The sequence below is a fragment of the Panthera leo genome, chromosome B2 (assembly GCF_018350215.1).
Source record: "Panthera leo isolate Ple1 chromosome B2, P.leo_Ple1_pat1.1, whole genome shotgun sequence".
Taxonomy (NCBI): Eukaryota; Metazoa; Chordata; class Mammalia; order Carnivora; family Felidae; genus Panthera; species Panthera leo.
The window spans coordinates 140,860,322-140,887,799 of NC_056683.1; the positions used below are offsets into that span (position 1 = coordinate 140,860,322).

General features: G+C 42.4%; 2 protein-coding genes across 4 annotated transcripts in view; both read right to left on the bottom strand.

Moving 5' to 3' along the window:
* The window catches only part of TMEM242 (transmembrane protein 242), a 34,504-nt gene extending 8,570 nt beyond the window's left edge, over positions 1 to 25,934 (bottom strand). The window contains exons 1-4 of one of the 3 annotated variants that reach the window (XM_042940150.1): positions 25,583 to 25,934; positions 24,502 to 24,602; positions 19,334 to 19,471; positions 15,449 to 15,481 (exon numbers count right to left, since the gene is read on the bottom strand). In XM_042940150.1, coding sequence (XP_042796084.1) covers positions 15,464 to 15,481; positions 19,334 to 19,471; positions 24,502 to 24,602; positions 25,583 to 25,667 — 342 coding nt within the window. In that variant the 5' untranslated portion in view covers positions 25,668 to 25,934 and the 3' untranslated portion in view covers positions 15,449 to 15,463. Of the gene's footprint in view, positions 1 to 15,448; positions 15,482 to 16,906; positions 17,554 to 19,333; positions 19,472 to 24,501; positions 24,603 to 25,582 lie in introns of those variants that run through there. The other 2 variants (XM_042940149.1, XM_042940148.1) reach the window with 2 other exon arrangements.
* LOC122220528 (L-lactate dehydrogenase A-like 6A) lies at positions 113 to 25,664 on the bottom strand. The gene is made up of 3 exons (XM_042940146.1): positions 25,583 to 25,664; positions 19,334 to 19,471; positions 113 to 3,363 (listed from the first exon to the last, which is right to left on the bottom strand). The coding sequence occupies exon 3, from the start codon at positions 3,300 to 3,302 to the stop codon at positions 2,157 to 2,159; it is 1,146 nt and encodes a 381-aa protein (XP_042796080.1). The 5' UTR covers positions 3,303 to 3,363; positions 19,334 to 19,471; positions 25,583 to 25,664; the 3' UTR covers positions 113 to 2,156.
* Positions 25,935 to 27,478: the final 1,544 nt, after the last annotated feature.

Consider the following 27,478-nt stretch of genomic DNA (forward strand, 5'->3'; position numbering starts at 1 on the left):
ACATGTACCTCTTACAATGGCTACCATTTTATTTAGAATGGTATGGCAGATTATTATTAATGTTCACTGATAGCCAGTAGTCATGTACTTCCAGATACAGGGGGCTATACTTCTCCACCCTCTTTAAGTTAGGTACCCACATGACTAGTTCTGACAAAAGAAATGTGCATCACTTCCAGGTTGAAGCATTTAACTGCAGGTGTTTCCAGGCCATTCTTACCTTTCCATAGAAATCATGGAAACCTGGGTTACTATGGCGGTGCCTTAAGATCAAAGCAATCTGAGGTACAAAGCCACCTGGGGAGGACGGCTCCCCTAGAGATTCAAGTAAACCCACAGTGGATTTAATGAGAGAAATAAACCTTGAGCCACACATTTGGAGACTGTTTTTCACTGTAGTAAACCCAGCCTACTCTGACTTGACATAGTAAAGAGAATTACAAAATAGACCTAAGGCGTGCTCTGATCCCCTTCAAAATTACATTAATCTTGGCTGAAACATGGCTGAATAAAAACTCAAGGGCTGGACAAAGGGGAAGAAGAACTCTGTGCAGTTAAGCTTAAAAAGCTCTTAGAATCGTCTGGAACCAAACCAACATTCTTCCCACTTTCAGAGCTCAGCACATCAATTAGTCCCATTACATGACACTGCTTCCTGGGTAGTCAGAACATTTCTAGATGTTTCCAATAAAATAGTATGGGAGCTCTGATCAGTATGGTAAAGGGTCATTTTTGGGGGTGGATTGCTGTCCTGTCTACCTGGTAAAATTCAACTAAGCAGGACCGGTTTTATTTAGAGAGGAGATGCTGGTACCTTTCCATTTTAATTAGCTTGGCTTATGTCCATATGGATCCTGAAATATGTTTGAACGTACCATATTATTTATTTAATACTCAATTGCATCAAGAAGGCTAACACGAATTTGAAAATCGTTCTCATTTTCTACGTTATTAGTACATCATTTAGGTAGAGGTCAGACAAGCGTCTTCACTTTCTCCTAAACCCTCACTGTATCAGATGCAGAAAGTCTAGAATCTATAGTAAAGTCAATTGATTTAGGAATAAAAAGTGAATGTGTAACTTTCTGAGAAATACAATCCCTGAAGCACTCATTAAAATAGCCAATTTTTATGACAGTGATTAACAACAGGGCACAATACAAAAGCAAAAGCTTTGTTAATGTGAAGTAAACCGAGCAAGAGGGATGCCCTCAGAGCATCTCAGGGCCACTCTGCTGATGCAGAGACCTGGCCTAACAAGAACAACTCGTAACACGCTTCCCGGTTTAATGTGCAAACAGGTCAGGTTCTCAGAGGCAGTTCTAAAATAATTTCAGAGGCTTTATTTTTAGCGGCGACAAAATTTAGGAATGTCTCTCTGACAAATAAATGACAGTAACACTTGCCACCTCTGTCAGGTCTCTTTCTAAAAGCTCTTTTCTATCTTTTTACACTTCATACTTTATATTGCATTAAACGCTTTCATAACTGCTACCACCCAGATCACTACTATTTTCCTATTTTAACCTAACGTTTCTGCTTCACTGCCGTCCATACACGAGCATGTGTGTACATGTGCACCCCCTTCTCCCAACACACAGGCCCTACTCGCAGCTCTCATTTTATAATGCCTTTTTTTAAGGCCCACCTGAAAGGTTGTCACAGGGGCACGAAGGCAGCTGATGGCTCCTTTACAGTACTTCTGTCTGTATGTATATTTATTTTTACATTGTAGAGAAAGTCACAACTTCTTAAAAACAGTATATAAATGAACACAGTAGGTGTAAGCCAGCCAGAATGAAAAAATTAACATGTACTTAATGAAAATTATCATTTCTGTAACACAATAAACACCTAGATCCTTTATCCTTTTGGACCAAATAGCAACTCTGTCTCTAAATATATATGGCAAGTACTGGCACATCAGTGGTACAAAAACACCTTTGATGCAGTCACTTAGGAATTGTGTAGGGAAAAAAAAATCATCCTGACATCTGTATGCTAAATAAAAAAGCTGGGGAATAAACAGATGAGTCACTGTACTTCCTTTCCTATTTCTAACTTCTAGCAATTTCAAGTTTATTAAAAAATTTGACATATACAACCCCACACCTACTATCTCTTCAGTAACTTCTGAAAGATAGTTTCAAACAACTTTAAAGCTCAAGCTCCTTCTGAATTTCCCACAGTGTTTCCGCACTCTTCTTCAGACGGGCCTGTTCTTCAGGGGTCAGCGTCACCTTTACAAGGTCTGCAATGCCACTCTCTCCCAAGACACATGGGACACTGAGGAATACTTCTTTGTTTATCCCATACAGACCCTTAATTATGGTGGAAACTGGATGCACTCTTCTAAGATTCCTCAAAATGCTTTCCGTTAAATCAGCTACAGATAAGCCAATGGCCCAATTAGTATAACCTTTCATTTTAATAATCTCATAGGCACTGGCAATTACATCTTTGTGGACATTTTTCCACTTCTCGGGATCTTTATCAGTTCCTATATCTGAATTCAAATCCTTCAGAGGGACACCAGCGATGTTCACCCCACTCCACACAGGGACACTGGAATCTCCATGCTCTCCAAGGACCCACCCATGACAGCTTTCAGAGTGAATACCAAGCTTTTGCCCAATCAAGAAACGGAAACGGGCAGTGTCCAGGTTACAACCGCTTCCAATAACACGGTTTTGGGGAAATCCACTCAATTTCCAGGCCACGTAAGTTAATATATCTACTGGATTGGAAACAACAATCAGTTTGCAGCGAGGGCTATACTGGATAATACTGGAAATCATTAACTTAAAGACGGCCACGTTGCGCTGGACTAAATTAAGCCGTGTTTCTCCTTTTTCCTGGCGTGCACCTGCTGTGATGATCACAAGGCTGGAGTTTGCAGTGACAGGGTAATCTTTGCTGGAGGCAACAGTCGGCATTTTCACGAACGGACTGCCATGTTGCAGATCCATGGTCTCACCCTTCAGTTTGTCTTCATCAACATCCACAAGGGCAAGTTCATCGGTCAAACCCTTTAACAGGATGCTGATAGCACAGGCCATGCCAACCGATCCGGTTCCTATAATGGAGACTTTGTTGTGATGAACGGCCTCCTCGGAGGTGAAATTCTTGATAAGCTCACACTTGATGGTCGCCATCCTGGACACGAGGGTGACGGGCCAGGCGACCGGAAGGGGGATGCCTGCCGGCTGGCGGGGACACAACGCCCCCCTCGGGCACAGGAAATTCACTCTCGCAGCCTCCACTCTCCGGCCGGCCCGCAGGACTCCCACAGACCAGTTCATGGCTACTCACTCACGAGGTGGAGGGAGAGAAAGGAAGAAAACTGCAGACAAGCTCTGTGACCTGAGGGCACAGAGCAGGTGACCGTTAGACACCTCCTGCACCTGCTACTGCGGCGGCTCGAGGCCTTGGCGGTTGGAAGGCACCGCTCCCCCCACCCCCACCCCCCGGTCCACTACTGCGACTGCGCGCGGTAGTGGCAGTTGGATGGCACCGCATCCCCTCCAACTACTTCGGCTGTGCGTGGCCGCGGCGTTAGAGGGCCCCGCAGCCCACTACCGCAGCTGTGCTAGTGGGCAGGCTCGCGTGGCATCTCAAGGGCCTCTAGAGTGGTACTTTGCATGTCTGCTCAGGCTGGGGTGGTAAAAGGGGTTCTCTGGCAAATTAATTCTGTAGATTGTTTTACACACATGAATTCTCTTCCATTTCTAACTTGTATAATGGGCCAACCCAGATCCCCGGGATTACGGATTTTCTATTTTTGCTACAGATGCCAAGTAGAAATAATTCCAGTAGGTACAGATAAAAATAGGGTTAGATTTTCTGAACTGTATCCCTGCCGGAAAGAATACGGTACGTGTGCTCTGTCTCCAAACGGCCGCCTTCACCATTTTTCTGCGTCTATAGGAGAAGCGGGGCTCCTGTTTTAAGTTGTATCCAATTGGAGAATTTTCTATTTGGAGAGGTTCCACTGCCTTCATACCAGTCACGACCATGATCCACAACTTGGTGGGGGGGGAAGTCACAGCGCTGGCAAAAAGGGGAAGGGGCCGACTGTGAGCTAGTCCAACAGTAGAAACTCAAAGGGAGATGCCGTTACCACTTTCTCATGCCAAAGGAAACCGTGTGATTCACAGTCCTGATTAAAAATTTCTCAGGTAGAAAGGTGGGGATGTAGCCTTCTATTCAAATGAAGATCTATGTTAAAGGTCTTTAAACTGGCAAATTTTGACCAATGCACAGATCAGATTATTGATTAAAGCAGTAAAATAAATATCAGTATATCTTGCTTTCCACTGCATTTCTCTGGCCAGTCTTCTGAACTTCCTTTGAAGTTTCTAAGGAGATAGCAACTTTACATCTGATGAAGTATAAATATATACCCTAATAAACCCAGTAAGCTACGAAAGTCAAATAAAAATAATGGCACTTTCTCCCCACTTATAAAACAACTCTGACCATGTAATAATTCCTCAAACTTCTCTCCTTTTAAGAGCAATATGCTCTTGGGGCGCTCAGTCGGTTAAGCGTTCGACTTCGGCTCAGGTCAGAGCCTGGAGCTTGTTTCGGATTCTGTGTCTCCCTCTCTCTCGGCCCCTCCCCCACCCATGCTCTGTCTCTCTCTGTCTCTCAAAAATAAATAAATGTTAAAAAAAAAAAAAAAAAAGCAATATGCTCTTCTCTAATAGGGCTCTTGGCACACACAGCCCCCTCCCAGTCAGAAAAAAAAGAGATTTCGGTTTCAGAACACCAAATCTCCACAAAATGAATATTTTATATTCAGGACTTAGAAATCTATATTCTTTTGTCACCGCAGTGCAGTCCAGGAAGAGAGGAACAATGAGCAAAGCAGTTGGTGAGGGGTGGGAAAGTGTGGCAATTAGTGGGGTTCCTGCAACCCTGTTTCGGTGGGACTCAGCACTCTAGCAGGGACCAGACATACTGTTTAGATGGCACAGGGTCACAAGCTCCATGATACACAAAGTGGTGACAGCATCACAAACATGAGTTCTCTCCACACTGGTAGTCAGTTTTATGGTAACCATTTGCCAAATTAACAACTGCAATTTTAAAAACAATCATCTTTATTTAATGGTGGCTAACATCACAGAGGGATCCTTTTAAAAGACCAACTTTTGATAGCTGTAGTTTCTTCTATCCCAGGCAGAATAGAAATATGTAAACCTGCTGCCTGGTCCCACCTTCTTCCTATAATGATTCCTTTGACCAGTCAAGTCATTTTCCAAGATAAGTGTTCTTGAGGATGAAATTCAAGCACATAACAACTCTTAGCTAGATGACTTCTTTCTATAGTAATTTTCTTTCTAGAGTTTGAACCTCTTCAGAAATAAAATCTCTGACAGCTGCCTCTTCAGCTTTTCCCCTTAGCCACAACTAAATCAATTTTGAGAAAATAACACTCTCCAAAGTAAAAATACCTCAAACAAAGCAGCTTTTTATTTACAGTAAGTCTTGAGCTAAGAAGGGAAGAACTGAGAAAGACAAAGACATGTACATGACCTCCACAGCCGATTTAGGTCTACTCAAAGATGTGCGAAGTCAGATACAGCCAGACAACTCCCTAATGACCTGTCTGAGGTGGTTCCTTATTCCTTTCGAATGGAAAACCCAACTCAAATGATCTCTTCAAAAGGCAGTATAATATTATTGCTGATGGGAGGAGGATGCTTGATTACATCACCTAGGAAGGAGGAAGCAGGAAATAAAAGATGACCAACAAGTCTCTGGACCACAAATTGTTCCAACTAAGCCATTCTATTCCACCTGTCTGGACTCTCAGCCCCAGCTCTCTGGCCCTTCTTCTATCTAGGAGTCTGGTCCAAATATTCCATCCTCTCAGTCTTGTACAATCCACCCCCCCCCCCACCCCCAAGCAGAACTGACTTTTATTTTTTATTTTTATTTTTTTATTTTTTTTATTTTATTTTTTTTAATTTTTTTTTATCATTTATTTATTTTTGAGACAGAGAGAGACAGAGCATGAACAGGAGAGGGTCAGAGAGACAGGGAGACACAGAATCCGAAACAGGCTCCAGGCTCTGAGCTGTCAGCACAGAGCCCGACGTGGGGCTCGAACTCACGGACCGCGAGATCATGACCTGAGCCGAAGTCGGACGCCCAACCGACTGAGCCACCCAGGCGCCCCTATTTTTATTTTTTTTAGAACTGACTTTTAAAAATCCTACGCCACCAGTGTCTTTTGTACCTTCCTCCATCATAGGATTTCTCACACACAATTAAGTGTAATTACATATGAATTTGTCACTCCAAAGGGATCACCTTTTATTTATAGCATATCACTATCCTCAAGAACACAGCTTGGTAAGCGAATTGAGTAAATATTCATGGTAGAAAAAAGGAGTATAGGAGTGCCTGGCTGGCTCAGTCAATAGAGCATACGACTCTTGATCTAAGGTTGTGAGTTCGAACCTACGCTGGACATAGAGATTACTTTAAACAAATAAAAATCTTGAAAAGAAAAAAAAGAATGAATATAGAACCGAGTGAAGTAAGGCTAAAGGTGAGAGAAACAGAAAGGCATGGCTGGAGAATCCACCTAGTACCAGAGTTCTAAATGAAGGGGTAGGTAAAATGTATAGATGCCTGTTTGGGGTTTCTTAGCAAGGCTGATGTATAAATTTTAGACAAAGCTATGGATAGGCTAAAAGATTTCTTAACTGTTTCCAAAGCCAAAGCCAATACCTCCCTTTACCAAGTTAGAACACACAAAAAAATAAAAAATAAAAAATAAATAGTAATAATAAAAGAAATTCTACAGTGCTAGAAACACAGTAAAATAAATATGCAATGGCAGAAAGAATATTTTCATTCTTTAAACAAATATTTTGTTCTTTGGAAAGCTTTTAAAAAGTAACCACTGCATAAAACCCTTGATTTGAAAAAAAAGAAAAAAGAAAAAAAGAAGTCGCAATGAAAGAAGTGTTAATTAATATTATAAGCTATAAACTTACCAGCAAGCAAGTAGAGCATTATATAAACACAATTATTTTAAGTCTTCTTTGTGATTTAAAAATCATAAAATGCAAATTGTAGTTTTAAAACAAATTAGTGGGCTATGATTCTATTGCTCATGTACTAAAATCTATACAACTCTGTAATCCTTGTGTGGGGGTGTTTAGAAATACCAGCACCTTATGTAGTTTCCTTTGTCAGCAATACGGGGAATGTTGGGGAGGGACAAAAGCAGGGCCACAAAGCTTTGTTCCTGATAGAACAAAGGTAGACTGTCACTGCAAAACAACATTGGGATCAACTTCCATTTATGGTATTCAAATATCGTAACAGGAATTGGCAAATTCATCTAATAAAGAACCCAAATCTCACTTCTGTTCTTTAAAGACATCATCTAGGGTATCTGGGTGCTTCAGTTGGTTGAGAGGCCAACTTTTGATTTCAGCTCAGGTCATGATTCCAGGGTTGTGGGATCAAGCCTCGTGCTGGGCTCTACACTGAGGGAGGAGCCTGCTTGAGATATTCTCTCTCTCTCTCTCTCTCTCTCTCTCTCTTTCTGTCCCCTCCCCTGCTCATGCACCCTCATATGTACGTACGTACGTACATACATACATACATACATAAAAATAGGGGTGCCTGGGTGGCTCAGTTGGTTAAGCATCTGACTTTGGCTCAGGTCATGATCTCATGGTTCATGGGTTTGACCCTTGGCTCAGGCTCTGTGTTGACGGCACGGAGCCTGCTTGGGATTCTCTTCCCCCCCACCCCCCCACCCCCCGCCCTTCCCCTGCTCCTGTTCTCTCTTTCTCAAAAATAAAACATTAGAAAAATAAAAATAAAGATAAAGATATCATCTACACACAATCTTTGATGCACTTAAAAGAGCTACATGTATTAATAATTCAAAAGGAAAAAAGGAAATATTTTAATGTAGGACAAAACATGAAAACAAGGCAATTAAAATTCACTGGTATGTGTTTAAACATCCCAAATTGTAGCTAAAAACTGACAAAATTTAATTTTATGGCTATAGGCTCTAACTGAATAGGTGTGGTTTTATTAATTCACTCCAAGTATTCTCTGTGATTGGATTCATATAAATAATACCACAGTCCTGGATAACAGTTCTATTATCAAAAAACAAACAAACAAACAAAACCGATATGAAGAATGTTTGTATATGGAAGTTATCTTCAATTTAGGTACAAACTTAAATTTACCTAATGGTAGAAGTTACCTTTATAATTTCAAAACTGCCCAAATGGATGAACTCCCTGTTGTGAAGTTTAAAGATTAGTTTGCCTCAAGACTCCAATCAGGCAAAGACCAGAGCCAGCATCGGGAACAGTAGGAAGAGCGAGGGGTGTTCAGCGGGGAGATCAGCAAGGACAGGGCTCAGAGGCCAGGAACAACAAGGCCTCTCGGCCTGGCTCGAGCTCTGGGCGTAACAGAGAGAAAGGGCCACTCTCAACCGCAGCACTAGTGACATGGGCACCAGATCGCTCTGTGGGGCCTGCCGGTGCAGCGCTGGGTGGGGAACCGCATCCCTGGCCTCCAACCACTAGCTGCCAGTAGCTCCCCCAGTTAGGACAACCAAAAATGTCTCCAGATACTGTCAAATATCTTTCCTCGGCAGGGAGGGGAAGACAAAACTGCCCCCATTAAGAACCAACGGGTTAAAGAAGAAGTAGGGCCAGATCACGGAGGGGCCAAACCATCTCAGGGAACGTGGATTTTATTCTCAAGGGAACAGCGAGCCACTGACATGGCAGAAACTGTGTGCCAGAGGGGGGCACCCTCTGTGCCAGGCACTGTTACAGGTGCTGAGAATACAACAGTGAACGAATCAAATGAGGTCTCTATTCTCAAAATTGACATTCTTTTTGTGAGGACAGATGAAACAAGAAAATGGTCAACAGAACTTCCTTTTGCAATCGTGCTGTGAAGAGAAGAAAACAGGATGCTGTCAGAGACGAACTGAGAGGCTACTGTATTTCGGACCAGATGGTCTGGGGAAGCTTCTCTGAGGAGGTGACATAAATTTGGGCTGAAACTCTAAATGTCACGCCAGAGCGGCGGAGCGCAGACCTGGGGAGGGAGGGTCCTGGCGCGGCTGGAGGAAGGGGCCCAAGGGGAGAGGCTGGCGTCGCGCAGCGCGTGGGGGCGGTGACCGCGTGGGGGCGGTGACCGTGGCGGTTCCGGAGGAGCCGGGAGCAGGGGGCAGGGCGCGACCGCCGACCTCTTCAGTGGGAGCCGCTGCAGGGATTTTCAGAGGAGTGACGCGATCCGACTTAGACCTTCCGAGTACCCCCAGCTGCCAGCCGCTGCGCGGAGGAGACGGGGGGGGGGGGGGGGGGGGACTTCCAGGGCGCTGGGCAAAAGGCCAGTGGAGGTGGGGCCACGAGAGGAGCCAGGCTGTGTCTCGCAGCACCGCTAACAAGCAGACCTGGCCCACGGATGAGACGAAGGGGATAAAGGGAAATGAGAGAACCCACGATGAGTCTCTGCCGGGGTTTGGTTGGAACAGCCGGGGGTGGGGGGTGGGTGGAGAGGGACTGGCCGAAGTGGGAAAGACAGACGGAGGGGGCGTCGGAGGCGCGGGAACCCCGAGTGGTTGAGCCACGGTCGCGGACGAGCCTCTCGGACCCACGACCGACGATGCACAACATGCAGCTGTGAGGCAAATCTGGCAGCAGATTGTATGGTTGTTTGAAAATGCCGAGGACGAGGTGAGCGGAGCGAGGGACCGAGGACGGAAAGAGAGCAGACGGGTCCAAGTGGGAAGCCACTGGATGTTCCCACGTTTGCGGGTCTGCCACGGAGTAGCCAGAACAGGAGACGTGCAAAGATATCTGGCCAGGGAGGTCGAAGGGGTCTCGGAAGCAAAGAGTGTTTTGCGGAGGACAGAATGCTCAGTTGTGTCAAATGTCGCTGAGAGTCAACTAACAGAATGATAAAGACCTGGGTGTGGCAACAAGGAGGGCACTGGTGACCCTACCCAGCAGTTTCCCTCAGGACTGAGGCGAGAAAGGGGAGGAAGTACAGACGGTGACCATGGCAACTTTCAGAAATCTTTTCCTTCCTTTCCTTCCCAACTCTTCCTTTCTTTCCTTCTTCCTTTCATTTTAGAGACAAAGCATGCACCTGAGCAGGGGAGAGGGGCAGAGGGAGACACAGAATCTTAAGTAGGCTCCACACTCAGTGCAGAGGCAAATGCCGGGCTCGATCCCACGACGCTGAGATCAGGACCTGAGCTGAAATCAAGAGCAGGTCGCTCAACTGACTGAGCCACCCAGGCGCCCTGCGAAAGATCTTTTCTATGAAGGGAAGCAGACGAATGGGCTGGCAGCTGGAGAAAGATGAGGAATGTCAGAGAGAATTTATAGAGGCGGGAGAAACTGGAACATGTCTGTACACGCTGCAGCAGAGGGGAAACCGACAGCTAAGGCTGAGGATAATTCCGGAAGCAAGATCCTCTGGCAGATGGTAGGGGTCAGCCCTTGGTAGCGGCATGGCCACCTTGTCCATGGTGACATGAACAAGGCAGAGTGAGTGGTACAGATGCAGGGAGAAGTTTGGGGAAGATGAAGGCCATGGCCTTCTTGCAAAGTGTGGAGAAAGGACTATTGAGAGGCCAGGCGGGAGGCAGGGTGAACGGAGATTAGTCGTGACCATCTTGAGGCAGGGCGACACCCCGACTACAGTGGCTGTGGGGGTGTGGGAGAAGCAAGGCTTGGTGACTGTTTAGATACAGGGGTGACAAAGAGTGTGGTCATGAACAGAATCTAGCTTTTCTCTCTGGGCAGCTCTGTGGATGATGGAGCCATTCCCCCGAGTGATGCAGGAGGAGGGGATGGGGTGAGGATGGGGCGAGGGGTGGTGAATGACCATGCAGGTGGGGACACGTGTGATGCCTGCAGGGCATCCAGTCGAGCGGGTCCACGAGCAAGGAGCTCAGGGGTCGACTCAAGATGCAGACCTGGCAACCTTCTGCACGTGGATGAAGCCACCAGAGTGGATGGAGCCTGCAAAGGAGAAAATTCAAGGGCAAAGCAAGGAACTAGCATCTAATGTGTAAAATAAGGCGGCAGCATTTCAGAAGTAGATGGGATAGTGGGAAATAAAAAGTAAGAGCCAAACTAGGATTGAGAAAAATTACAAAACGAATAAAGAACTATAGAAGCCCAGCATTCGTTCGCCCAAGAGGCAAACTGAGGTATCGGAGTCATCAAAAAATAGTGAGATTATGTTCAGCACAATTTACATTGTGGAAAGATGCACAGCACATTTAAAAAAAGATTTCTTCTTAAAATTGTTAGAAATATTTCAGTCAGAAAAATTCAACCGGAGAGACCGCTTCATTGTCTGATATACCGGTAAATGACTAATAATATATATAAATATACCAACATACACATATAAATTTTTTCATGGAGTCTTAGAGATTTCTAAGTGACCAAGAATAGGTACCTTTCGTAACAAAGGTAGACACGTGCTATCAGGTCTTCACTCCACAAGCCTTATTTAGAGAGATCTGCTCACGTGAGTCCAATTTTCTGTGCTCGGTAGAAGAAATAAGGACAAAGAAAAGGAAAACCCGAGTGAAATCAAGGATGCTTTTCCTCTGGTGGAGTAAGGCTGGGAACATTCCTGAGGTGATTAAGCCTGATTTGTGTCAGGCTTTGGAACAAGAAGGCTTTCATGGCAGACCTGATCTTTTCTAGTAATGGTTGCACATTCCTATATTATAAAATGCTTGGGGCCCTGTTTTACTTATAAAAGGAAAACGTGGGTTTTTAGAAGAGGTATATTGGCAATATGCCAAAAAAAGCTGATTTTTTTTTTTTTCCCACCCCCTTGGCTTAGGCAAAAAAAAAAAAAACCCAAAACCAAAAAAAGACACTGGCTGTTATCTCCCATTTTAGACCGAGCAAGTCCCTGTGATTCGGTCTCTGTCACCAAATTCTCCTCCACATCACACTGAGTGCCTCTTACCACCGGACGCCAAGCCCATTAGAGCTGCAGTGAATGGGAAATAAGGGTTACGGAGATGTTCTTGTCACCTCAGACCTAGGTTTAAGTGGTGCACAGTGCCACTTCCAATCAATTTGAAAATGATTCCGGGAATATATTCCTCAATGCTTATGCCATTTGAAGGCCCTGAGCCTGACAGACGGAACTATCTGTGCAAGATCACGATGACTCTGTGTTCCGGGTGTTCTAGTAAGTACTATCAGGAAGTTGACGTGAGGCTGGGTCAGCTGACATTATGGTAATCAGAATAAGGAAGTGAAGTCCGCTTCCTGGGGACAGAAGCTGGTGGCTCTGAAATTCGATTAGGCCAGGACGCAGAAGGGACATATTTCAGTCACTCTTCAGATTTGCCCTGCAGATTCCTCAGAAGTGGCTACCATTAAACAATTTGCCAAGAGACGGATTTGTTTTTAATCTTTGACCAAACCAATGAGAAGTACAAAGCACAGTCTGTTTTCTTCTTAGATATCTTAGAAGTTAAAAACTTCTAAGCTTTTCCATAGTTTTATTTACATATGCAGTTCTAGCATTCACAATGTTGCTTCATTTGAAATGAGTAACTTAAAAACGGCGTAGGCATAAAAATATTTAATATAAGATATAGCAGATGTTGAAATTAGCAAAAAGTCAAAAGAAAGAGATTTGACTGTAATTAGCAAAAGCCCTTAAAGCTGGTCACAAGGACATTAAGAAATGAGCCTAAATATTAACATAAAAAGTATACTTAGCAGCAGCTACAAAAAAGAGCTGGAGAAAATACATTTTATTAGAATGAATCCAATATTGTCCTAGAGGAAGGAGATAATATTACTTCCCTTAAAGAATCTTTCTTAGAATAGCAAAGTTGAATGCCAATTTTTAGAGAAATATTTAAAATGTGTTTTATTTACATATTTTACTTTTTGTTTTCAAGGAAAAGGAAGCCTGGCTCTTGAGAAAGAACCAACCTATTATCAGCAGATGAGGAAGCAACACTGCGGCTGGAGAGATATGTTAAAACTCCAATCACAGGTTATTTGCATAAAAGCCTTTAGAGCGACAGGGACTTCAAAGAGATGCAGTAAAGAAAGAAAGAGATTATTTCCCGTCTATCAGATTGGCAAACATTTCAAAGTAATAGAAGCCACTAATGGCAAGGGTGCTAGGAAACCTGTATGCATTGTCAATATCTTCTAAATGTATAAACTGAGCACTTAGCAATAGGTATCAAAAACATTTTAAAAATGCACTTGGATTTAACAATAACATCATCTGTGTTTAGGACAAATTTCCTGACCAAGAAAAGTACAAAAAGATGCATGCCTGCAGAGGTTCACTATGGTGTTTAAACAGTGAAAAATTACAATCTAAATGCTATTGGCAGGAGACTGATTAAGTAATTATAATATAATGGAGCACCATGTAGCCATTAAAAATGATGGAGATTTATAGACTCTACTGTGCAAAGATGTTCTTGTGGCTATTCAGTGAAAAAGGTTCCAGAATAGTACAGTAAAACAACATTTATATATAATTATATGAATATGTTTATAGAAAGTCTGAAGGGATGTTTTTATTTTAGTAAGTGATTACAACTCAGTGAGATTTCTGGTGAGTTTTGTTTCCTCTTTTGTACTTTTCTACAGTTTTTTTTTACAATGAGTACATAATTTTACAAAAAAACAAAGCCGTCTTTGTTTTAAGATAGGTCCTAAACATGTTTTTCTTTAAGCAATATAGGGACGCCTGGGTGGCTCAGTCGATTAAGTGACTTCGGGTCAGGTCAGGTCATGATCTCATGGTTCATGAGTCCAAGCCCTGCATCAGGCTCTGTGCTGACAGTTCAGAGCCTGAAGCCTGCTTCTGATTCTGCGTCTCCCTCTCTCTCTGCCCCTCCCCTGCTTGCATTCTGTTTCTGTCTCTGAAAAATAAATATTTAAAAAAATTTTAAATAAGTAATATATGTAAGGGGTGCTTAGGTGGCCCAGTCGGTTAAGCGTCTGACTTCAGCTCAGGTCATGATCTCGCAGTTCGTGAGTTCGAGCCCTGCGTCAGGCTCTGTGCTGATGAAGATGCAGAGTCTGCTTGGGATTCTCTCTCTTTCCCTTGTTCTCTGTCCCTCCCCCACTTGAGCTCACATACTCTCTCTCTCTCTCAAAATAAATAAATAAACTTAAAAAAATAAGCAATATATGTAAATAAAAACAGTATCCCATGGTAAAAAAAACAAACAAAACTAAAAGTTCCCTTTATTTACAAGTAAATTTTTAAATTTAAATTTCTGGACAATTTAAAGTATTTCACAATAACTAAAAATGTTTTCATTCATGGCTTTATTACTGTTGAGGTTTTAGCTCCTCTGGGGGCAACAAGTGTAAATTATCCCTAAATTCTAACTACACCAGGTATCATGAATATAGTAAATACAAGGCACAGTAAATGTTAGCAACGGTGATTCTGATCAGCACTCTAAGACAACTTCACCTCCAACAAATGTTGAACACGAGTCCATAGGCATAAAAAAAAGGCCTAACGCTCCCGGTCATATCAATTAGGAATTATTTATGCATCCAACATTTTTCCTTCCTTCCTTTTCCTTCTAAGGGGAGGAAAAAAAAGGCAAAATGTCTAACCATAAGTATGCTCAACCTTTTCAGAAATCCTTTCAAGTATCAATACTTAAAAAGAAAAGGTAGAAAAGTTAAGTCTTTGTGCTTAAGTTAACATGTAAATAATTGTAAATGGCATGTTTTTTTCTTTTGATAACTGGAGAATTACTATTTGGTATCCCTAGAAATCCTTATTTACTTACTGACAAGCTTTTATTTCAACTATTCTCTAAACCTAAAATATCTGCCCCTAATAAAAACAATCTAATCAGACCTCCACGGTGTGAACTTGGCCCGAACACGGCAGTCTCCCAGGATCGTTTGCGTAGCTGCACCAGGGGACCACAAACTCATGGTAAATGCTCATTCTCTTCACAATTAAGTTACTGTGATAAAATTAATGCTGCCTCAGTCATAATCAGATGATAAAATACTGTAATTTAAAGTAATTGATGAATTCATACTGAGCAATCGGGCCTTGCTTGCTGGCCCACAACACTGCTCAGCAGGCTGGAACTGGTGAGCTGATCCCAGGCGGAAGGTGAACTGTTTCCTCCACGAAGGCAGGGAGGGTCCCCTCTTACATCCTGAGCACACTTACCCTGCTTCAGTATGCTGACAACAAGATAGCCTCCACTAGCTCTCCTTTATTTGAATCTCTAATTAAATGATACACCATCGTGCAAAATACAAATTCATATCTGATGTTTTGTACATGTTCTATGTGAAATGAAATTCCATAATAATTATGAATACACAAAGAGTAAATCCAAAATACTTCTAAGAAACTGAAGACCTTAGCTTCGAGCATTTCAACGTGTTCTCTTTTAGGCCAGCAGATGTAGCTGTGAATTAAAACAGGGAATGTAAACTGCTCTCCTTCAGCCATTAGATGGCACCCTTTTTTTTTTTTTTTAAACTGGGTTTATATTGGGAATTTAATACAGTCCAGGGTAGCTACCAACAATTATTTGACACTGGAATTGACTTTGATTTACCTGAATTTATCTAGAATGGTCATATCAACTATTTATTGAGTACACACACTTGGGCCATTTCTGTTCAGCATTTTCTAAGATTGTTTTTAGTCAGAGAAAGATGACATTTCCAAATGTGAGGCAGTAAATAGTGATAAAAGTTCCACACTGGACTCAGGGCAACCACACAATTCTCTAGATGCAGAACTGAAATATACCATATTGCTTTCCACAAGCTTCAGAGTGGGTCATATAATAAGAATTTGCTTAGAGAGTCTTAAAAACTAAGTCTTCCATAATAACGGTCTACTGGGGAGTCCTGTCTTGGCACAGTGCCTGGATCAGGGTAGGCCCACAAATGTCTTTTGAATGAACAAATTAACAAACACTACTGCTATTAAAAGGTGTGCTCTTGAAAAGCTGTCAGTGAATCATTTTTCTGGGAGACTTCTCAGATGTGGAGATCAAACTGATATTCCTAATGAACTACAGGTAGGGAAAGAGTAGATTTATATTCCCACTTTTTAGTTAAAGACATGAATATATAAAAAGATTCCAAGTATCATTGTATTCAGTAGTGCCAATCAGAAAATAATTTTTCTTGCTCAACTATTTTATCTAGGCAATAATCCTCCTATTGGTGCCATAAAACAAAGAAGCTCACATTCTAGAAGCTAGAATAGCACCATAAAGCCCATAAAGCCCAAGTTCTTGAGCATTTAACTTAACTTAAATAACTTAGTTTTGTTGGTCTATGGAAATTTGGATTGATTTATTATGACTCTTCTAATTTAAAGACTATTCATATTTTCAAATATCTTAAAACTTTATTACTCAGTTTATGACCTACATTACTAAGTTCTGGAAACATCACCAATCATTTCCATGAAGTCAATATAAAGTGCTAACAGACCATCATTTTTATAGAAACTAAAAGCTTAATTAAGTATTTCATGCCCCCAAGTAGATTTCTTACATAGTTGAAGGGGTTTTGTGAACTCCTAGGCAGCTGTGCTTCATTTTTAGCATAAATTAATAAAAATAACATCTAGCACTATTGTTTCAAAAGGGTTCTATTGTGAAAATACACATTTAAGAAACACAGAAAAGTAAAATAAAAATTCACCCCCACACCTATATTTCACCCACATTATTTCTTTTTAAAAAAATGTTTTTAATGTATATTTATTTTTGAGGGAGTGCAAGTTGAGAGGCAGAGAGAGATGGGGACAGGGGATGTGAAGCAGGCTCTGCACTGTCTTGGCAGACCCTGATACGAAGCTCGAACTCACGAATAGCGAGGTCATGACCTGAGCCAAAGTCAGAGGTTTAACGGACCAAGCCACCCAGGCACCCCAAAAACTTCAAATTTCTGCCAGACGTATTTTCTCTGTTTTTTCCACTTGTTTTCAATAATTGCTCTCATATTATATATACATATGAATACTGTTTTACCATTATATCCTAAAGACTTTTCTACTGAAGATGAAGGCTAAAAGGAGGTCTTCCTTTTTATGAGAAAATGGCCGGTCCTATACCAGACTGATGTTAATTACAATGTTGGGAGATGAGACCCACATTGAAGATACCCAGTAAAACCTGTCAAGTTACTAAGAATGTGTGGGTGTGGATCACATCATAATCAAAACCAAATTAACCACCTCCTTCCCCTCATCCCGGCCCCTTCCAGCTACTCCTTGATTTCCCATCTTAGCTAAGGGAGGTAACATTGGGGGAAAAAAAAATCTAGGTTTTAAAGACTATCAGACTTGGATCCAAATCTTGACTCTGTCAATTATAAGCTGTGTGATCTTGGAAAAATGACTTAACCTCTCTGAGTCCCAATTTCCTCGTTTATAAAATGGGGGATATTAATACCTGCTTCATAATTATTGTGAAGATTAAGTAATCTGCTAGGTCTAAAATGTCTGGCACAATATCTGCAATGGAAGAAGAGATTTTACATTGGTCAAAAGCAAAACTGAGGACACAACAAAAAACATCAAAAATCTTCAATCATGGGGAGGTTGGTGGGGGCTAAATGGGTGATGGGCATTAAGGAGGGCACTCGTTCTGATGAGCACTGGGTGTTACATATAAGTGATGAATCGCTAAATTCCACTCCTGAAACCACTAGTACACTATATGTTAACTAACTTGAATTTAAATTAAATCTTAGAAAAAAAAATCTTCAGTTACGGCTCTTCTAACTTTTCCAAGTAAACCTGACTTTATTGTCATAAACAGTTACTAGCCAGCAAAGTGACTTTAAAAATAAGTGTCAGACTAGGAGAAAAGCAACATCTATTCGTCAGAATACTCTGAGTGAAAAGTACAATAATGCTGATGTTTAGTTACGATTAAACCAAATGTGAAAAATATAATAATGTTTTTAATAATAATAATACCTATCATTCCCCCTCCCTTGCAATTTCCCCCTCTACTGAATCACTCCCATCAGCACGCACACATGCTGTTAATTCTCCCAACTTAAAAAACAAACAAACAAACAAAAACCCTCTCTTGATCTCAGGCCCCTTCTAGCTATGACCCCATTTCTTTCTTTCTCGTTATGGCAGAACTCAAGATGTGCTTATATGTACTGCCTCCAATCTCTCTCCTCCATTCTTTTTTGTACCACCCCACTGAAGTTTTACCCACCAAGGACTGCCACACTGCTCACTTGGCAAACTAACAGTCTCATCTCACACGACTTATCCCCAGTGTACACCTTCTTCACCCGTGTCCAAGTCACCATTCTCCCGGTTCTCCCTGGTTTTGCTCTTTGGTAGAGAGGACTCCTTTGCTAATTTCCCCCATATTCCCTAGCGTCTACACCTTGGGAGTGCCCAAGAGCTCCTTCCTCCGACCTCTTTTCTCCCTGCATTCACTGCCTTGGTGAACTCACCTGATCTCCTGCCTTTATTTATTTATTTTTTTAACGTTTATTTATTTTTGAGACAGAGAGAGACAGAGCATGAGCGGGGGAGGGTCAGAGAGAGAGGGAGACACAGAATCCGAAGCAGGCTCCAGGCTCTGAGCCGTCAGCACAGAGCCCGACGCGGGGCTCGAACTCACATACCGCGAGATCGTGACCTGAGCCGAAGTCGGACGCTTAACTGACTGAGCCACCCAGGCGCCCCATCTCCTGCCTTTAAATACTACCTTTAAATATCGAAGAGTCTCAAGTTTACATCTTCACCTCGTACCTCTCCTCTGTGTTCGAAACTTCTACATCTAACTGCTTGCTTGACTCTCCACTTAGCCATCTAATAGGCACTTCAAACTCACAGGCCACGGACTGAGCTCCTGACATTATCCCCAAGCACCTGCTCCTCTCACACTGGTCCTCGTCCATCTTCCAGCTGCTCAGGCCAAAAGCCTTGGAGATCCCTGAAGTCATTTTTTTCCCTCACCGCTCACATCCGATGTATAACAAATCCTTGCTGACTCTACTTTCAAAATATACCTAGAACCTCTTTTCGTCAACTCCACTGCTGCCACCCATTCCAAACCACCATCGATTCTCACCTGTCACAAAGAGCCTGGTCCACAGAACTTCCTACCAGTAGTTTAAAAAAAAAGCCAATCATTCCTAATATATAGCTTTTTAGCTTGGGGTATAGGTTACACACACAGTTCTTGAAAATCAGGCAGATTTAGACCACAGAAAGTAGAATAAACATTCCAGATATCAATTATAGGATCGTAGTTACTTACACTGTGTACTCCTAAAGCTTTCCAGACTGCGAAGCTGATCACACCAACCCCACACCACGCATAAAGTGAGCCCCAACCCAAGGCTCGCAAGGCAAGGATAGACCCGCTCTCCGGTAAGGCAGCCGTGGCCATACTTCCCTGCGATGAAGACAGAAAGGAAAAAATCATCAGTTCAGAAAGAGTAATTATTTGGGGAGTGTTTGAAATTCTTGACTCTCTGAATTCTATCATAATATTGGGAAGCCAGACCAACCCAAGTTCAAATACCAGCTTTGCTACTTAATAACTGCAGGACTTAGGTCACAACTTCTCTGACAGATATTTGAATATGCAAGGAATTACCAGGAGCTTTGCTAGATACTGAAGAGAAAAAAGTAAATAGGGTAAATTCTTTCTGATTAAAGATTTCAATCAATGGGGGGGAGGACACAGACTCATAAAATTATGATCTAAATGTAATGTGCAACAGAACTATACATGGTCCCTGAGGAGGGCACCTAGTCTATTGCTGCAGTTAGAGGAAGTTTTAAGGAGGGGTTCCTGAAAGAGGTGAGCTAAATCTAAATCATTGCAAAGACTTTTAAATATATATGCAAAATACGGGCACACGGTAGAAATTCAGATTATGGCAGCTATTAATGAGAAATGAGAAAATAAACAATGACTCTCTTCTTGGGTTTCAAGGTATAATATTAAGGTAAAAATCTTGGGGCGCCTGGGTGGCGCAGTCGGTTGGGCGTCCGACTTCAGCCAGGTCACGATCTCGCAGTCCGTGAGTTCGAGCCCCGCGTCAGGCTCTGGGCTGATGGCTCAGAGCCTGGAGCCTGTTTCCGATTCTGTGTCTCCCTCTCTCTCTGCCCCTCCCCCGTTCATGCTCTGTCTCTCTCTGTCCCAAAAATAAATAAAAATGTTAAAAAAAAAAAAAAAAAAAAGGTAAAAATCTATAATCATAATAATAGAACAACTTTCAGACTATCAGCATACAAATGTGACTAGAGATGAGTAAGAATGCAACACACCTTCAAAAGGAAATAACCACCCCATCACTGAAGGCACAGATTGCTGGGTTTTCCCCCCAAAACTTCTTTGCTATTTTTACTATAATTCTTCCAGAAAAACCCTATAACATTCTGTCAAGATTCCTCCAAGTCCATTAGAATGTCATCAAACTGATTGGCTAATGTGATGAGATAGAAAATTTACGTTGTCTTCTTCTAAAAATGTATTTCCATTTACTCCAGACTTTCTTTTTTATAATAATTTTCTTTATATTGCTCAACCTGTTGAATAAAGGATTTTAGCACAGGTGTTGTGACTGTGAATGTTACTGGTAGCACATAGAAACGCTTGGTTTATCTGGATCTCCATGCCTTGACCCAGTAGATACTCAATATTTGCTGACTTACCACTTTTTTGTAGATATGAGACCCAACCAGATTTTTCTTTAGCCATTTTCTATGATAAAACAACTCTCTTATCCCTTTTCTCATGATGCTATAGTTTCAGAGCGTTTTTCTGGATACTACACAGCTCATATAAATTCACTAACTTCTAATTGGCCTGAATTTTCATCCAGAAGCAGCACCATTAACCAAATATTATTAAACCAAGGTCAATTTAGGTGCCTAAGTTTTATTTTAGAAAACTTAAAAGTTCCTTATTTCCCTGGGAAGGACAGAAATTATATATGTATTACATATGTACATGTATTTTTTTTTAAGCCACCTTAGCTTATACCTTTCTCTGTTGATTCAACAAAGGACAAAGAAAAATGCTCATTCATCACTTACTACTGCCTTTCAACTCCAAGTTTTCTAGCATGGGACTCAGCTAAGACAATGAAATTAAGACTTTAAAGAAATGATGATCATCCTCCTGAAATAATAGCAGTGTAGGCAGTCCCCAACTAAAAGCTGGTCATTTTCAAGTTCTGAGTTGCAATCTGAATCTGTATTATAAATAATAGCTAGATTCCGGGCAGAAGATTATTTAAATAAAAAGTGGCTACAAATAATTTCTTCTCCAAAAATAGTCAAAGATGGAGACATCGCCATGGTGAGCAAGCTGTTTAATCCATGTGTGCCACAGTTTAATGGGGTCAATACAGTAACGGTACCTCACAGGGTTGAGATGGGGGTTAAGTGAACCCAACCCTTACAGTAGCAGCTAGCACATGGTAAGCATCAAATGTTAGGTATCATTATCACTATTAATGTCAGAGAAAACTGCCACGCAGGGACTCTGAAGTACACTGCCTGAGTGGTATCCTTAAATGTGTGCTTGCTCAGTGTAAGTGTATTAACTGCTTCAGAACCTCTGAGCTCCTTTACAAACCTTTACCTCTCAGAGTCTGGATCAATGGTAATACTCTAATTCAAATGCTTCCCCAGAGGGGAGGTGGAGCTGTACACAACATATTTAATATCAAGGCCAGTGGTTCTCAAACTTTCTGGTTTCAGGATCCATTTATGGTTGGATCCCAAAGATTTCTGATTATGTGGATTATATCTATTAATATTAAATATATTAGAAATTAAAACTAAGAAATTCTTAAGTTTTATATATTACTTCATTTAAAAATAAAGCCAATATAGATTAATGTAAACCTATTTAATATAAACAACTATCTTATGGAAGAATTTAGTGCAAGGAGGCAATGTTTTACATTTTTCTTAAGCTTTTAGAAATCTGGCTTAATAAAAGACAGATGAATTTTCATAAATGCTTCTGTATTCAATCTGTTGCAATATGTTTTTCAAGTATCTGAATAAAATCCAGCCTTACAGAGGTATGTGGTTAAAATTTTTTTTTAATGTTTGTTTGTTTGTTTTGAGCAGGGGAGGGGCAGAGAGAGAGAGAGAGAGAGAGAGAGAATCCCAAGCAGGCTGCAGGCTGTCAGCTCAGAGCCCGACGCAGGGCTTGATCTCAGGAACTGTGAGATCATGACCTAAGCTGAGATCAAGACTCTGAGGCTTAACCGACTAAGCCACCCAGGTGCCCCAGGGACGAGTATTTTAATAGCCTTTCTTTTCTGATGCTACACCCAAACTTCACAGATAGTTGCACTTTGGAATCTGAAGTCACGCTGATGAATTTTTCTACTCTGCTACATTAAAATCCATTAGTCTATTCTGTACTTCAAATGGGCCTTTCATCCATGCATTATGATCGTTCAGAAAATATTGATTAACCAAGTTATGCAGATCTCCCCAATGTTGACACCTCTTATTAAATATTTAAAATTTCACATCATTAATATTACCACCAATCTCACCAGAAAAGCCTTTAAGTACTGAGCACCTATCAAGATCAGAATGGCAGATACAAGTTTCCTAAAATCTACTTTTCACTTGCAAGCTCGAAGTTTACCACTGGCAACAAACACCAACAGTGCTTGCCTGAAGAGACACAGGCTCATTTTGTTCATTTTGAAGGAAATGTCTGCCAAATACCCACTTCTGAGTAACTATAGTGTGTCAGTTGCTCTTTCAAACGAAAATGATATTACATGGGAAAAAAAAGCAGCTAGTTCAGCATGCAACTTAATCACACGATTGCTTTTCCTGGAGAAACACATCTTTCTTTGGTATAAAGCAGAAGTGCTTTACGCCTACCGCCCATTCCTTCACATGGAATATTACAGAGGTACGTTCAAGGGTTAAGATTTAATAAAATTAATAATTTTACTGCTTTAACAAGGGCAGTCTTATGCAATTATGGCTTTTTTTTTTTTTAAACTACAGGTGCATCGTAATTAAAGACACAGTGACTGCTAGTAGTTTGGAGCCACTGCCTTGATTACACCAAGGCACCAGCAGCTTTACCCCCGACTGCTTCCATACCATTAGTACAAATGTCTGAGTTATTATGAAAACAGTTTTGATGTTACAGATCTCCCAAAGAGTTTCTATGGACCGCAGCTTGAAGTGGAAAGAGAACTCGACTGGTTTATGATTTTCACGTAGCACTGCTCTTCAAGTTGTAATTATACAGTTAACTGTGTAAATACTTGTTTAATATGTCTCCTGCACCAGATGCTAGCTTCCTGAAGGGCAGATATTTTGCTCATCTCTGTATCTCCGGCTCCTAGCAAGCACAATGCCTGACACATAAAAGATCCCCAAGTTAACACTTGTTGAAGCAATAAAGTAATGGATAAATACACCATATGGGATGGAGAGGGCAGAGACAGGACAACACACGCCAACAAGTAACAACTCAACGTAAAGAAAAATCCTCACCAACTGGGGAAATGAGGTAGATATGTCCACATGAGTGATTACTCAATCTTGCTCATGGAGTAAGAATTTTCTGCCATAAGTAGGTTATGGTCTTTCAACCAAAACTTATTGAGCACCTGTGTGTCAGGCCCTTTTCTGGGGAGCAGGGCTGCCGCAGTGCACACGCATGTGTGGTCTCTGGGTTCAAGAAGCTGACCTATGTTTTTCATTGATGACAAGACGCACTTTACTTCAACAATTTAACATTTTTGAAACAGAAATGCCTCTGGTGCCTGGCTGGCTCAGTCAGTAGAACATGTGAGTCTTGATCTTAGGGTCATGAGTTCAAGCCCCACGTTGGGTGTAAAGTTTACTTTAAAAAATAAAACGAAATGCCTCTGGCGATCAGTATTATGTCAAGAGTTAATAATGGCATTACTTTTTTTTTTTCTTAGTGGCACATAAAATACTGGAGCCTCTAACAACTCATAGGGAATTACCCAGATTTAGTCTCCTTCTGCTAAAATTTAAGAAAGCACATAATTAAATACATCTTTTTAAATGGAAATAGGGGTGCCTGGGTGGCTCAGTTGGTTAAGCCTTGGACTTCGGTTCAGGTCTTGATCTCCTGATTTGTGAGTTTGAGCCCCACACCAGGCTCTGTGCTGACAGCTCAGAGCCTGGAGTTGGCTTCAGATTCTCTGTCTCCCTCTCTCTCTGCCCCTTCCCTGCTTTGCTCTTGCTCTCTCAAAAATAAACATGAAAAAAACTTTAATGAAAATAAAGACCACTAATTTGTACACTTCTTGAATCTATAGGTGGACACAGGTTTACTTCTTAAAACAATATGAAAGGCCACCAACATTTTTTTCACTTCCCCTGTGCACACTGGCTACCAGCTATCTGTAAGCAGTAACACTGCTATTAATGGATTTCCTTGTCACAAACCTTATTGAACCATTCAGGGCTTTTCTTTTTAGCCAATGATAATGTTGTAACAAATCCGGCTACCATTCCTGCTGCAGCAACAGTACCAAGGAAAACTCCACCTGCCAAGAGTTTTGGGGGTAGGGCATGGAGGGTGAGAGGGATTAAAGGGAGGAAAAAAAAAACACCTTAAGTTAAGAGGACATACACAAATAAGTTTCAGACCTTTTTTTTTTTTTTTTTAAGAGAGAGATTATGAACAGGCTCTGTGCTCAGTGTACCCAAGGAGGGGCTGGATCTCACTACCCTGGGATCATGACCTAAGCTGAAACCAAAAGTTGGTGGCTTAACCCACTGAGCCACCCAGGCACTCCTTTAAAATACATTTTAGGCGCTCCTTTAAATTACATTTTAGAGGTGCCTGGGTGACTCAGTGGGTTCAGCCTGGGACCTGATTTTGGCTCAGGTCATGATCCCAAGGTCCTGGGATTGGGACCCACAATAGGCTCTGAATTAAGCCTGGAGTCTACTTAAGATTCTCTCTCTCCTTCTGCCACTGTCCCCCGCTGGTGCACTCTCTCTTTAAAATTATTATAATAATTTTAAAAACTATAAAAAATAAATTACATTTTAAGTCCCTTCTGAAATTTGAGAAACGCTAACTAGGCAGCTCTTGCAAAACATAAACAATAGCAATGTGAAACCTCTGGTGCTTGCGGTCATCCTGAGGTATCCGTTCCCAAGTGGTGAGAATCGTCGCAGGGTCCCTTACCCTCTTCACCCGGATGGTGCCATGAAGTTTTTCTCCGGGGGGGCGGGGGAGGGGGACGAGATAGTGGGAGTTCGAAAGGGGGCGGCACGAGAGAAACTGCAGAGTGATGGGGGAAATGCAGCACACACGACATCTCGAGGGACCAGCCCCAAGCCCAGGGGAGATTCCAATGGGCACGACCCCTGATCCCCGTCCCCACCGGCTAAACTCAGCGGCAGCCCAAGGGAAGGTCTCCCAGGGCCGGGTGTGTGTGGAAATGGAGGCTTCGGCGCAGGCCCAGGGTGAGCTCGCCCGGGCACCAGCACCTCACCACACCACACCACACCACACCTTTAATCAGGAAAAGCCGATCGTCTGTAGATTCCGGAGCCTCCAGAGAGGACGGCTGCCCAGCCCCAGCACCCGCCGCCTCCATGTTTCTAGGCCTCCGCAATTGCGTCCGACGCCAACTGAGTCCGGGTGGAAACGAGAGTGAGGCGGAGGACAAACGTTCCGCTACCTCCTCTCCCTGTGCGTTCTGAATACTGGTCCGGGGAATGGCGGCTCACCCCAAACCCTCTCTCTTCCCCCGCCGACGGGCGAGAACAACAAGGTGGCTGCCCGTGGTGACCCCACCCCAGCCCCGAGGGTGGTGTCCTCCCAGGCCGACTCCAGGTTGGATCATTTGCCTGCTCCAAAGTGATGATCGCTGCACTTGAATACGGTCTTTTTCAAACAGTGCCGGGCCCTGACTCTAGGAGGCAGTGAGCGGTCGCGCATTGAGCCAGGAGCCCAGTCCCAGGCAGGTTTGAGACCCTGGAGCTCAGTTTCCTGAGCAGCCTTACATTATGTCCAGGGATTTACCCAGCCCTAATGTTTCACGATTCTAGAAAGCAGGTCTCCCGTCTTTTCTCTGTACTTTTCTGGGAAATTTCGTAACAGTCTTCACTTTAGGTGTAAGTGACAGGTTTTATCCCTGGAAGAGAGGCCGTCTCACAGGTCCGCTGCGATAGATCTCCTTCCCGAGTAGTTTGATTGATGGACCTACCAAGACGAGTGGATGGCTATCGGGCTGAACTGCAGCGAGTGATACAACTGAGCGAGAACAGCTGAGGACAACCCTGAGGGGTTGCTAACACGGACTGCAAGGCTGCACTAGAGTCCTTCTTGCGGGGGAAACGCTGGTGCAGGCGACCCCCAGACGCGCCTAGTCTTCACAGTCTGGGAGGCTGGTGTGCCCGCGGGGGTGGATTCTGTAAATGGTCCCTGAGAGGAAGAGGCTGGAAGTCATAAACAATCTTTTAAGCCTCTCAAACACAGACACATGACATCATCTTTCAAAATGAGACAATCTGTCCTTTGTTCAATGTGAACACACACACAAAAGCCATGAACTTCTTGAGGATGAGGATGGAGATTTTTATTCATTTTTATATTCTCTGGCTCTCAACCTATTATCTGGTCACACATAATAAATTTGGGGTGAATGAATAAATGAATGCATTAGTTAATTGCAATTAGTAGCTCAACCCTGGGCTCAGGTCCTCAATCCCTTCTCTGCCATGCGAACTTGGCTGAGTTATTGAGGCTCTCTGCCTCAGTTTCCTCGTATGTAAAACCAAGAAACTGATAGTAGCTGCCTCACGGGTTGCTGTGAGAAGTAAAGGAAGCAACATAAAGAAGTCAGCATAGTGTCGGGCACAGATACTCAGTATGTGTTAGCTTTAGTTATGATACCTTTTAATTTCCAGTAACTGTTTTTGCAGCATCGCCTATGGAAAATTTTAAGTTATAGATGCCCAGGGCCCACCACTGAAGATGATTGCTCTGAAGGTCCAGGCAGGGCAGTGTAAAAGCTCCACAGGGAGTTCAGATGATCAGTCAGGTTGAGGACTATTCTGTTTCTGGCTGAAACCACACAAAATTTATCTAAACTGTGTGTGCCTTGGAAGCAAAATGCCAGAGTCTGAAAGGGCCCTTTAAACTGGTAAATGCTGTACTAACTCGTTGAAGTTCTTTAGGACCCATTCTTTCTCCTTTCCCTTGTACAAAATGGTGATCATAGCAGCTAACATTTTTTTTTTTTTTTTTTTTTTTTTTTAGTGATTTCTGTATGTCTGGCATGGTGCTAAGTGCTTCAAATATGTTATCTCATTTAATTTTCTTTATAAACTCAGAGAAACTAACTAACTTGCTCGACTCCCACAGCTGCTAAGAAGCGGAGCCAGGATATAAAAGAAGATCTGC

Excerpts from the sequence above, each read along its gene's own strand:
- LOC122220528 (XM_042940146.1), bottom strand. The coding sequence starts at position 3,302 with ATGAACTGGTCTGTGGGAGTCCTGCGGGCCGGCCGGAGAGTGGAGGCT.